The following is a 13,679-nucleotide window of genomic DNA, read 5'->3' as shown; positions in this document are numbered from 1 at the left end:
TTTCTGCAAAGCTCCTTTATTGACAGCCCAGCAGGTGTTTATTCCATTAAAACACCGAATATTAATGGAGCCCTTGATTTACATTCTAAGCTTGATTTACATGATGGTTTTGTTATGCACCAGACTTTGTCCCCAAGTATTAATTCTGCCAAATATTTCCCAGCCAGTTGCTGCTCCGACTCCCTGAGGAATGAGCAATGATAACACAGCCTGTACCTGTTATTTTGCCAGCAACCCCATTTCATCAATTTATGGCGAGAGGTAACATGGGAAAGTTTAGAAAGGAAAGAGGAAGGTACAAGATTTGAATATTGTCTCTACAGAGATGGAACCATTCCACAGGCGATACCTAATTCTTGCTTGTGGCATTCTCCAGGAAGGCTGTGAAGCATCATTTCCAGAAAACGTTAACAGCGGGACCTGAGTTCCCCATGGGGGTGTTTACTAAGTTGTCCCATGTAAGGGAAGGGTTTCCTGAGAGCACACTAAAGGTTAAGCATTTCATGTAAGTCAGCTCAGCCAACCCCAGACAACCCTAGGAGGTGGGTACCACTATCCTGAGTGCATCTTATAGATGAAGAATCTGAGATGCACAAGTTATTCGTCTAAGGTCATATTCCTGCTAACTGGTGGATTTAGGATTGTCTCTTCAAGGTTGTGATCTCTCCACCAAATTATACTGTCCCTGGCTAATGGAAGGAACACTGGCTAAGTAGTCAGGACTCCCGGGTTTCAGTTCAGCTTGGCCTTGGGCAAATCACTGAGCTCCCTGTATCTGTCTCCCTTGGAAAATAGAGGGCATGTATTTGTTTTAAACCTGTAGGGCTTTTTGCAGCTCAAAGGCTGATCCAGCCAGACATCTCTCCCTGCAAAAAGATCGACCTGAGGTAGCCTAATTTAGGGGACGTAGCACCTGGCCTGCAATCAGGCATTTTGCCAGTCTGATGGGATGCGGCAGGTTAATTCCCACTCCAGGCCTGTCTCCCATCTGTGAAAGGAGGGTTGGACAGGCAGGCTCCAATTCTAACGGTCCACAGTTCTACATCACCGTCAAATCACTCTATAATGTACACATTTATGAAGAGTTTTAAATTAATTGGTTCTCGATTCCTTGAATCTGGTTTTTAAAAGCGCTTACATTAGGCTAGCCTTCTATAAATACGTAAACTATGGAGCAAAAATTTAAAATAAAAAAAAAGAACTCGTTTGCATAAATACTAATTTCTCAGCTATTTTAGGCCAACTTGAATTAGACAGATGTAAATAATCCGGTTTTATTGGAATCATTTCGCCTAGGCAGAGGCCAAGCAGTATAGTGGGAAGGGCACAGGTTTGGTCAATACTCAGATTCCAGCTCTGATGAAAACAGCTGTGCATCCTTGATGACGTTGCTCAAATGGAGCTTCAGGTCTCCTCATCTGTAAAATGAGAATTTCACAGCACCTACCTTGTACAGTTTGAAGGTCTAAACATAGTATATAAAAGTACCTCACAGACAATGGCACATGCAGGCCCTCAACAAATAACTGACCGACCACTGAAAGCAGAGAACTCACATCAATCTAACGCACAACCGAAACCGCTCAAATAGTCGCCTGCAACGCAGGCTCAGAAGGCGGCCACCCGTACCTTGAGCTCTCCATTGACTTCATGCATTAGAATCATCTGGGGAGCTTTAAAACTGCTGATGCCCAGGCCACAGCCTGGAAGAGAACCTTGGAGTGGGACCCATGGGATTCCCACTGTGCAGCCAAGGGTAAGATCCCTGCCTTATAATCCAGCCTTTCTAGGTCCGCTCTCAGAATCCCGCCTCCTGGCCTGAATGCTGGCTCAGAGCCCAGCGGCAGGCCTGGGAGTCATTAGGGCTTGGTGTCTACATTCATTAAGAAACCCGATGGTGTGTGCTGGGGGCAAGGTTACTCTGGCAGGTACAGCAGTCACCAGCTACTGGGAAGCTGTTTGGAAGGCAGAGAAAAGAACTTCAGTGCACTAGGAATCAGCCTAGGGCCCTGGCCTCAGGGAGCTGATCATCCCATCAGCGACAAGAAGCTGGACCACCCCACAGCAACCTGTGCGCCAAGCAAGAAGTGAGGCTGACTGTGCTGAGCAAGGGACAGCGCCAGGAGCTGGAGGGGGAAGGCTGCCAGGAATGTCGGACATGTTACAGGAGGCAGTCGCTTTGAGCTTGGCCCTGATAGACTCTTGTTAGGTTGGACTCTTGTTAGGCGACCCTAGGGGCCAAGGACAGAGAACCTGATTCTGTTCCTAACCTGGGGGGCAGGAGCAATGAAAGCTCAAGCCTGCTCCCAGTTCTCCCCAGGACTCAGGCAGAGGCCTTCTCTTAATATTCACCGCTGTGGTGCATGGCTCTAGGCTCCAACTCTGCACCCAGGACAAGGTCGCTACGGCACTTGAAGCCTGCTGCCCCTGACACTTGTGGGAAGAAATGGTTTAAAACACATTTTCCCAGCCACCCAATTTTCTTTTTTGAGTGGAGAAACGATAGAAAAGGAAACAGTCTCCAGGCAGGAAGTCCTGCGCTGGTAAAATGTTACCACTGGTTCCAATTAACACGCAAGGCTCATCCCAATAGTTTGACTTTATTCAATCAATACAACATGATCTCAGTGCTAAGCCGCCTCAATAGGGCCATGTCTCTGGAGGTGGTTTTGAGCCATTAGCTAATTGTATTAACTTTCTGGGTAGCTTAGATGATGGTGGAACAGAGGGACCAGATCTGCCTGTCACAAACCTCTCAGGGAACCAGCCAGTCACACCTGTGAGGGTCTTACAGATCTAGTTCCATTTTCTCACGTCACAGATGGGGAAACTGAAGCCCCAGCAGGGGAGGGTCCAAGTCACCAGTCAGTCGGTGGCAGTCAGGTGTCCTGATTCTTCTCCCCAGACCCTCAGCCCAGCTTCTTAATGGAGGAGAGCTGGACTGAAGGCAAGAGGCCCATGGTCAGACTTCCGGAGCCAGAAGGGCCTCAGCCGTCGGCCACTCCCATCCTACACGTGGGAAACTCCACTGAGAGAAGGGAAGTGACTCGCCTGAGGGCCCAGATGGCAGCTTGGCTCCTTCTTGCCACTCTACCTCGAAACAGAAGCTTCCACAATGGAATATCAAAGGAATGGCATGTGGCAGCTGGCCAGTGCAGACAAAGGGGTCAAGTTAGCAACTTTAAATACAAATAGTCCAAACAAATGACTGAGTAACAACTGGTTTTCCTAACTTAGTCTCACCTTCCAGGAGCCGTCCTGTTTCTGGAGAGGACCAGCCCCAGAAAGCAGTATAAGAAATGCAGCATTAGAACGAACACCAAGGCTGCAAGATGGAGTGGGACAGGCCTGGGGTGGGGGTGGGGGCGTTCAGACAACCTGCACTTGGCTCAGCAATTCCAGGACTCCCTCTCTGGTGAGGAAGACCACCTCTCCGGTGTTCTGGCACCAAACCTCAAAGTGTGCAGGGTTGTCCAGGGCCCTTCTGCCCACAATGATCACAAAGGGGTAGCCGAACTTGTTGGCATCCTTCAGTCTGTTTCCGATGGTCAGATGGGTCCTGTCGTCCAGCAGGACCTCCCCGCGGAGTTGCGGCACTGCTTCTGTGATGTGGTCATACAGGTGCCCCGTGAGCTCTGTGGCCTCCTCCTCCTTACTGCCCTTCTTGGGAGGGATGAGACAGACTTGGTAAGGGGCCAGGAGGCCGGGCCAGCGGATGCAGTCTTCTGTAGAGAGAACTTCAATGGCAGCAGCCAAGATCCGTGTCACACCCAAGCCATAACACCCCATTTCAGCTAGGGATGGTCTGCCGTGGACATTGGTGAACTGGGAATTGAAAATGGAGGAGTACTTGGTGCCAAGGTAAAACGTGTGCCCCACCTCGATGCCTTTTGTTTCGGTCAGTGGTCCCTGGCAAGCAGGGCAGTTTGTCTGTGCCGAGCCCAGAGTCTCCATGTTGGCTGCGAAGTTGCAGCTGGGACAGATTGCAAGCCGGTCCTCCCCGACGTCCACCGGCAGCTGGAACTCGTGAGACATGGTGCCCCCGATGCTGCCCACGTCTGCCTGGACCTTGACACAGTGCAGCCCCAGCCTGTGGAACAGGCTGTCGTAGGCCCCACACACCAGGTGGTAGGTCTGCCGGGCGGCCTCGGGGGAGCAGTCAAAGGTGTACATGTCCTTCATGTAAAATTCTCGGCCACGGAGAAGACCAAAGCGGGGCCTGGGCTCATCCCGAAACTTCCTCGTCACCTGGTACAGCAGGAACGGGAGCTGCTTGTAGGACAGTGTCTTCTGGGAGGCAACCAGGGCTGTAATGGCCTCCTCGTGAGTTGGTCCTAGGCAGTATTCCTTGCCGTGTCTGTCTCTCAGTCTCAGCAGCTCCTTGCCCATCAAGTCCCACCGGTTGGTGGCTCGCCAGAGCTCTGCTGGGCTGAGGCTGGGCATGTTGACCTTCTGCCCCCCAATGGCCTGCATCTCCTGGTCTATCAGCCGCACGAGCTTCTCCATGGCTCGGACAGTGTAAGGCAGGAGGTGGTAACAGCCGGAGCTTGCCGGGTAGATCAGGCCCACCTGCAGCATCAGCCGCTGGCTCTTACAGGTCAGGTCGCCAGATCTGCCCTCGAGAGAGAGCACCTGGTCTTCCCGAAGGTTCTGGGGCTGGAACATGCGGGACAGCACCAAGCGCTCCCCTCTCCCCGGGGTGCGGTGGTGAAACCTGTGAGGGACGTACCCAGAGAGCTGGTGGCTGCAGGTGGCCAGGGCGGGCAGCGCGCTGCATCTTGTCAGCAGCCCTTCCATGATACCCGGCACAGGGAGGCTCTTGTGTCTGAAGAAAAACGAGCTGTGCAGAACTAAGTGTTAACTGTGATCGACACCATGAAGGAGCCAGCACAGGCTGGTCTCCAACAGGCTTCGATGGCAGCTAATGATTTTGCAGATGCAAATCCTTTCTTTTCTGATATCCTAACAGATCCAAGTACGACTTCTCTCACCTCTTACCGCTGTTTAACAAAAATCAGTATTTTCCCATTTATAAAAATACAACAGCATAGTGTGGAGACACCAACGCATGATGACCCCACAGGCTCGGGCTTCCCACCGACTGCACCCTGTGTAGCTTGAGACATATGACTTAACCCCTCTGTGCTGTTTCTTCCTCCATAAAATGCTATTACAGCAGGACCCACCATGTAGATTTATTGTGGGAGTTCAGAGAAAAGTTATAAAACGTTATCAGAACAGTATCTGGCACATTCTGTGAGCTGAATCCATGTTTGCTAGGAAAAACAGAAACAAATAAAAAAGGAAATCAACTACAATCTCTCGGCCCAGAGACAATCGCTGCTGATGATCCCTTGTCTCTTTTGCCAACCTTGTCTGTCCACGTACCCCACCCCACCCACGTTTTCAATGTCCTTAAATGCTGTGTGCCTCATCCCCCCTCACAGCACACAGTACCTGGCACGACCAGATGCTCATGACTCCTAGTCAACATCTCCATTCTGTATGTGCCTCTTAAGCTTCAGACCTACCCATCCGACTGCCTCCTGGAGAACACCCCAGAAGGAGCTCAGCATCTTCCCCTCAAACCCGCTCCCCCTCCAGTGCTGCCTATCACTCTGAATGGCACTACAAGCCACCCTTTGTCCAGACCAGAAACCCGGGTTCATCCATGCTGAGCTCACCCTGCCATGCACCACCTTCACGAACCCACTGGCCCCGGCATTCCTACCTCTTCACTTGCTGCTGACTCTGTCCCTTCTCTCCACCTCCACAGCCTCTACCCAGGTCTAGGCCACAATCATCTTTCACCTGGGCTATTGCAACAGCCTCCTCACTTGCACTCCTAGCTTCCAGGCCCACCCCATTCTCCACGCTGCAGCCACAGGCAATACTTCCAAGACACACTTGACAACAGCTGCGGTCCCTGCTGGCCTCCTCTCACCATTACCCTCTCCGGCTTCAGCAAGGTCACTATTAAAACACACTGTCCCCTTTGCATAGAATGCACCTCTCCCCTTCACATACCAACATCTACTCATCCTCCAGGCCTCAGGATTGCCACCCTGTCCTCTAGGAGGCCTTCCTCGTCCCACACCCCATACTCCAAAGACCAGCTTTCCTGCAGCAGCCCCTATCAAATACCAATCATTCTTTGGAGTTACTGCTCATTTGGCTGCAGGTCTTCCCCCAAGCACTCAGCTCTGCATAGGCAAGGACTAGATCTAACTTGCTCATCACTCTGCATGTAGCAGAGGCTTACTACACATTGTCTCATGAATGAGCATGATGCTTTCAGTATGATTTTATAAAATATTCACACATTCCTAAGGGCAGTACAACATTCCACTGATTGACTAGATTAAAAACGATTCTCCAGAGAGCTGTCAATTTTCTGCTATACGTAATCTACAATAAATTTTCAGGAGATTTTCAGGAATGGAATTACTGAGTCAAAGGGTATAAACTCTTTCATGGTTCTTAATTTATCCTGCCAGACTTTGTAAGCACCTCAAATCTTCAGCATATCGCATGGGGGTGCTCCCCGGCAGTACACTGAGAATGGGTTACTGACTCCTCTCAGTTCTAGGAAGCTGGAATCCCCCAGGTGGCTCCCGCCAGCTTCCAGTAGCCTCACAGCCTCCAGCTGGTCCCCTCCAACCTCAAGCAGCGTCAGCCCTTTCTCCAGGGCACTGTACAAATATAATTATTTCCTATGTGGCCTGTGACCTGAAAAAGGGTGGAAGGCACAGCCACAGAGCCCTGATGTGACTGCGTGGAAAAGTGCAGGTTCACATTTGGTGCCATTACTTAAGGTCCCACCTCAGGCCCATGGCCCAGGCCAGAAACTCCTTCATCCTTGACTCCTCCTAAAACGAATAAGTTTGTCTCCAAGATTTCTCTCAGGTCCACCCTATCCTTTCTGTCCCTTACCTTCTCCACTTGGGTTGAAAAGCTCCATTACAGCAGCCCAGTGGTTCTGAAATTTAACCAAGCATCAGAATCGCCCAGAGGGCTTAACACACTGACTGCGGGGCCTTACCCTCAGAGTTTCTGATTCAGTAGGTCTGAGTGTGGGCAGAAAACTTGTATTTCTAAAAAGTTCCCAGTCACAACGACCCGAGGCAACAAGGGAAGTCCTGCACTCATTTCACAACGTTAAGGAAACAGACTAGGAGACGAGTGTTATCCAAGAGTTTGTGATTGAGACCCCTCCCCAATACCAGGACAGGATGTACATGGGAAAACGGACACCAGGGTCCTCGGTCTCTGCGCCCAGAACCAAGCCCTCCTTCACGCCGCAGTCTCCCGCCAGCCCCTCAGCCCTCACTGTCACCCACACTCACCGACTACAGCGCCAGCCAACGCCAACCGCGCTCCGACTTCCGCGTCGGACCAGTGCGCTTGCGCCAGGGGTGTGCCCGCAACAAGCCCCGCCCATTGCCCTCCCTGCCAATCACAAAGCCGCACTCACTGGGACTGGCCCCACCCCTCTCTACACGCAAGTGAGAGGTTTGCCGGAAACAGCCAAGAAGAGAGAACGTGATCATAGATTGGTCTGGCAGCCTTGAGTAAATCACCGTCCCGGAAGTGCCCTCTAGGATTTAGGGAGGTTTAACTCTATGATCAAGGCCGATCTCCTGGGTTTTGAAGCTGGTGTTCCCTCTCACTGCCAGGGCCCGGCCCACTCTTCAATAGGTAAATAGCTGGTGATAGGGTAACTATGACAACGATAGGCAATGTCGTTTAGAATCTACCCTATGATTTTACAGGCTTTCAATTTAAATAAATTTTAAAAATTTAAACAGTTGAAATAGGGCACCTTTCTTTAGTCTTTAAGACACTAAATCAAACTTTAATTCACAAAATATTTTTTTGAGCAGCTACTACTACCAGCTCCTTGTAGATAGTCAGATGGTGAACAAAATAGACAAAGTTCCTTAGATTTAGCGTAGCTTACATTCTAGTCAATAAACCAATACAGTGAAATTTAAAGGGAGGCCAAAGATCAAGGTAAATGATATTTTAATGCAATTAAAAATTTTTAAATAAAAAATAAAATCATACAAAAACTCCATGGTGAACAAATTAATCAAAATTTTATATAGGGGGTGGGTAGGTATAGCTCAATGGTAGAGTGAATGCTTAGCATGCAAGCATGCATGAGGTCCTGGGTTCAATCCCCAGTACCTCCATTAATTAATTAATTAATTAATTTAAAAATTAAAAAAATTTTATATAGACAGGATCTATTAAACAGTGTTAAATGCTATGGAGAAAAATTAATTAGGGAAAGGATGGGGTTGGAGGTCAAGTGGTTGCCATTTAAAATAGAAGGATCAGGTAAAACCTGGTGGAGAAGGTGACATTTTAGCAAAGACCAGAAAGATATGAGAGAGCCTTGAGGGAAGAATGTTCCAGACACAGAGAACAACAAATGGGAGTGCCCTGAGGTGGGAGCTGCATATCATATAACTCTACCTAACTGATAACATCCATAGTTTATGCAGCACCTAAAGTGTACCAAACCCAGTGCAAGACACTGGGGATTCAGATACTGACCCCAAGAGGCTCTCAGCCTTGCAGGATCTGCCAGGAACAACACTGTGTGATCAGCGATGTACTGGAGGCTGAGAACAGTCCTGTGGGAGTGTAGGGAAGGAGGGTTTCCCCAAGGAGGAAGCTGATCCTGAAGGATGAGTGGGGTTTCAGCACAAGAATGGCAGGGGGAGTGGGGTGGAATGTCCAGGACACTCACAGACATAAAATTAGGAAGCAATGAGCCTGTGTGTGGGAACCATGGGGTGTAGTAGGATTTACATCTTGATTTCCCACAGCTCCCAAAACAGTGCCTGACATACAGGCCAAAGCAGCAGTTCTCAACCTTGACTGCACTAGGAATCATCATATGCGCCCCCTCCTCCAGCCCCAGCTTCGAGATGCTGGTCATTGATCTGGGGTGGGGCTGGGCATCAGCACTTTGTAGTCCCTCAGTGATTCTATCGTGCAGCCTGGGCTAGATTTGCTGAGCTGGAGGAAGGGCACCAGGCAACCTGGTGGGAAGCGGGGGGATGATAGATGCATGTCATCATCATCCCAGTCCTACAGTTGAGAGAAATACAGCTTGATGGGCCCCACAAGGGGCATCCGCTCATCAGCTGGAAGGCCAGGCAGACCTGGGCTGGACTGGAGCCCTTTTGCTCTAAGAACATCGCTCGGCCTCTGCAGCCCAGCACTGTGGTTGGGGCTTTCTCCGAAGAGTGCAATCCCAAAGGTTTTACTGGGGCAATAGTCTCCATGCTTCCTCTCTAGGGGCAGGACGTGAATAATCATCAATGTATTTCGGGATCCAAAGTAGCCCTTACATTTCTCCCTGCTCTCCCTGCACGTTATTACATCCCTTCCAATCCTGGAAAAGCCAGGCATCCGTCCTCTGCACCCTGAGGTGTTAATTATTTCTCAATTAGCAGTTCCTGGCTGTAGAGCAGAGTGGTGTGGAGAGGCCTAATGACTTGCCATGTTTATATACCCCCACATCTTCAGAGCACTTTACCAATGGTAACTAATTAATGCTCACAACCCCCTTGGGAGGCAGGCCGAGAGCTGCTGCCTTTTACTGCGAATTTGCAGGAGGCTCTGCAGCCAGGAGCTGCAGGGTCTGCTCAAAGCAGCCATGGTCAGGGTAGATTTGCTCCCCATTGAGAAAGTCCAGGGTGGTGGAGACCAGAATATAGCCCTATTGCTGCTACCAACTTCTTGAGTGACATTTCAATCAATTAATTGATCAGTCATTTATTGGGTGCCTTGTTTTAGAGTTCATTCAAGGTTAAAACCTCACAAGTTTCCTAGAATAGAAAAAGAAAACTTCATTCATTCATTCACTCATTCATTCATTCATTATCATCTGCAACAAAGCAAAAGCAAAGCACCCCACCCTTGCCTTGGCACCCAGTCCCCCGGACTCACTATGCTCTTGGTGGTTTCCACCGGCCACTGGCCAGACTGGGAGTCCCTTGAGGGCAGGCACAGGTCTGGCTCTTTCCTGGATCCTCAGCCCTAAGCAGAGGGCCTGGCCCAGTCGAGGCTCAGCTAAAGGTTTTGCTTTTTGTTTGTTTTAATATATCAATCAATAAATGAATGGATGGTTTGTCTCTCTTTCTGGTCAGAATGCCTCTGAGGACACGTTGAGTCATCCCTGTACCCAGAACCCATGGTCTGGCACAGAGAGGGGCTCCTAGTGTGTGTTGAATGAATAGTGGAGGCTGAGGTCATGGTGAACTCCCTGACCCTAACTTACTCATAACCTCCTAGAGAGGCCATCTCTCAAAGTGCTGGTCCCAGCAGCCTGTGGTAAGAAGCTGTGCAGAGGGGAGAGCAAGATGCCAAGTGAGCAGCATTACAAGGAAGGAGTGGGATCAGGGAGGGCTTCTAGGAGGAGGGGACATGAAATTGAGTGGGTATAGCTCTGTGGTAGAGCACATGCTTAGCATGCATGAGGTCCTGGGTTCAATCTCCAGTACCTCCATTAAAAAAAAAGAAAGATTACGAGGAGATTTCTAGGCTAAAAATGGAGAAGGGAAAGACATTCTAGTCAGAAAGGCAGTAAGTCACACTGGCTATAAGGAAGACTTCAAGACAGTTATGGCTGGAGCACAGAGCACACCCAGGCATCTGGGGAGCACAGCTGGAAAGGCAGCGGGTGCCAGTGTGCCAGGGTTAGCTGGCTTAGCCCCAAACAGCTCCTTCTCTGAGAAAAATCCCTGGACATTTTACATTCCAGTCTTCAGCATATATGTGTTATAATTTGAAAATAAGTGTAATTGTCACTGCAGGAAGATGGCTGCCTCCTCTGCTGAGGGCACTGGCCAGTGTGAGAGCAGGCCTGTGGGCAATGGAAGGCTTTTACCCCAGGGAAGGACACGGCCAATTTCCCTGGTGTGTCTTCGCCTGAGTGAGGTGTGAGCTGAGACTGGAGGAAGGGGATGGGGAGAGAGGCCGGATGGGAGACTCCTGCAAGGGCTCAGAGTTGGGCAGTGAGTGGGAGAGGAGAGGACAGACTCCAGAGAACCATTGAGATAGTCTGCCCATTGGACTCCTGAGCCGACCTCTTAACCTGTTAGTCCAGCCCGGCCCAGACACTGGACTGGAGGGAAAGGGGGCCTTGCCTCAGAGTCCTGCCCAGCCAATTCCCAGCTCTGCAACCTTGGGCCAGTTACTTCCTTGCTTCCTCATCAGTAACACGGAACTTGTAACACACCACATGGGGCTGCTGTAAAGGGTCTGCGAGAGATGTAACCAAAGCATTGGCTCACCCTTCAACCCATTCCGACTCTGGGGACCCCAGGACTGCCCTCGCTCACCACAAGGAAACAACCAACCAGCATTCTGTTGCAGCCTCTGTTTCCTACACACTCCCCACTCCAGCCACTGTGTGGGATGCCACTACCCTTTGGTCTTCAGGGCCCTCTTCCCTGGGGCCCAGAGTGCCCACTGGTTCAGTTGTTCAGTGCTCAATCTAGGATGATTAGAGCCCAGAGAGGGCTGGGAAGGTGGACCTCTTTTTTAAATCAAGATTCCTCAGAATTGAAGAGTGTGGCACCGATCATCATCACCATCACCACTGTTCACATCTGTAGAGCCCTTGCTGTGTGCCGGGGAACAGTGTTAAACATTTTACACACATGTCTGATGAAATCCTTGCAATAAAACCCCATGAGGTAAAATATCACTGTTATGTCCATTTTACAGATGAGGCAACCAAGGCTAGGAAAAAGTTACCTTGTGCATGGTCAACACAACTAGTAACAGGGGCAGAAAAGATTCATCTCCAGGTCTGTTTGATTCCCAGCCTGATCTCCCCACTGGGAGCCTCCAATGGCAACTTTTTTGTATCAAACATACAACCAAAGTTGTGGGAGCTGTCACCCAAAGAGACCCTTTCTGTGTGTTGGGGTCCCTTCTGCTGGAGGCCTGCTTTCCAGGGGCTACCTCAATGGCATCTTCTTGAGGAACCCTTCCTGGAAGCCCCCACTAGCAAGGCCTGCCCTTATCTTGAGACCCCTCCGAATTCTGTCTGGGTCTCTCCTCTGGCCATTTCTCTCTCCCAGGTGTGTCACAGCTGAGTGTGTACAAGCGGCAGGGCAAACAGACCTGAGTACAAATCCTTGCTTTGTCACCCACTGAGGATGTGCCTGTGGGTGAGATACTCGACCGCCCTGAGGCTCGGATGCCTCATCCTGAAGATGGTAGTGACATCTTCCCTGTGAAGTTGTTATGAAGATACCAAGGAGTTAGCCCAGGTCAACGGCTTAGCCTGGTGTCCGGCACACAGTCAGGGTTCAAAAATGTTTGCTATCATTACTATTATTTTTAATGATGAAAGTGCCCGGCTGGCACAGTGCCTGGCACACAGTCGGTGATCAACCACATGCAAAATGTCAGTCTCCTCACCGCAGTAGAGACTTTGAGCTCCCAGAGCAGGGAAGGCCCATGTCCCATTCATCTCTAGTCCTGCTGTAGTAAATCTGCTCACTATGTAGAAAAGTTTTGCACATAGTAAATCTCAATTTGTTTGCACATTGTAATTCTCAGTACATATTTGCTGAATTAATGTCTTTCTGAAGAATTCCCTCCATTCATAAGAAAGGCTTGCTAAACTGCAACAAAACAAAATCTCAGCAATAGCTGATCTGCCAAACACTCTCTTTTGAGCTTCTGCTTTGGGTTTGCTCTGAAGAGCACTGGCATACCCAGAAGCAGCCTGGGGCACAGTGTAAATGCCCCAGGACAGAGGGAATGACATGTCTGTGAATTCCAGGTGTGACTGGAGCAGTTCATCTGGTCACTCTCACCTGGAAGGATGATGGCAATCTAGTTCCTTCCAACAAGCCTTTGCATTTACTGACTGTGTGACCTGGGGCCAGGGACTTACTTGACCTTTCTGGTCTTCAGCTGCCCTACAGTGGGGTCGGTAATCTCAAAATGCTATGAAGAGCAAGCAAACATTACGAAACAACTTTGTAAACTGAAAGTTCTGTGTTAATATTAACAATGGAAATATATTCAGATCATTCTTTTGTAAGATTAAGTGTGTAATGAGAGGATGACTTGTAAGTAATTAAATGAGATTATGTATGTAAAGCATTTGAAGGGCACCAGGTACCTAGCACTCAATATAGGATGAACTATTGTTAATCCTCCAGTTCGGGCTCCCGCCTGCTGCTCCACTTCCTGGTGGCTCTTCCTGGCCAAGTCCACGTGGCTCACTCCACCTCCTTCATGTCTTTGCCCGAATGTCACCTTCATAGGACTTCCTGACACCCTAAGTTTCACCACAGTCCACACCCCTACACCACAGCACTCCTGATACCCTCTCTCCCTACTTTCTTTTCTCCATAGCATTTAGCACCATTTAACATATTAAATATCTAGTTTTTGGTTTATTGTGTTATGTTACCTCAACCAACTCCTGACTCCACCCCAGTAGAATGTAAGCTCCATCCAGGAGGGCAAGGGTCTTTGTTTGTTTTGTTCACTGTGGCATCGCCAGTGCCTATCCTAAGGGGCACCAAACTTTTTCTGCACAGGGACAGTCAATATTTTATGCTCTGCATTCCATATGGTCTCTGTCACAACTACTCAATCTGTTGTTGTAACATGAAAACAGCCATAAAAATATG

General features: G+C 49.5%; 1 protein-coding gene across 1 annotated transcript; it reads right to left on the bottom strand.

The window, feature by feature from the left end:
• Positions 1 to 7,392, bottom strand: PARS2 (prolyl-tRNA synthetase 2, mitochondrial). The gene is made up of 2 exons (XM_010984588.3): positions 7,347 to 7,392; positions 1 to 5,276 (listed from the first exon to the last, which is right to left on the bottom strand). Exon 2 carries the CDS (start codon positions 4,795 to 4,797, stop codon positions 3,370 to 3,372), a length of 1,428 nt encoding a protein of 475 aa, XP_010982890.2. The 5' UTR covers positions 4,798 to 5,276; positions 7,347 to 7,392; the 3' UTR covers positions 1 to 3,369.
• Between the last annotated feature and the right edge of the window lie 6,287 nt (positions 7,393 to 13,679).

The sequence above is a fragment of the Camelus dromedarius genome, chromosome 14, assembly GCF_036321535.1.
Source record: "Camelus dromedarius isolate mCamDro1 chromosome 14, mCamDro1.pat, whole genome shotgun sequence".
NCBI lineage: Eukaryota > Metazoa > Chordata > Mammalia > Artiodactyla > Camelidae > Camelus > Camelus dromedarius.
Note: the sequence above shows the minus strand (reverse complement) of the source record. Positions and strands in the feature narration are given on the sequence as shown.

Excerpts from the sequence above, each read along its gene's own strand:
- PARS2 (XM_010984588.3), bottom strand. The coding sequence starts at position 4,797 with ATGGAAGGGCTGCTGACAAGATGCAGCGCGCTGCCCGCCCTGGCCACC.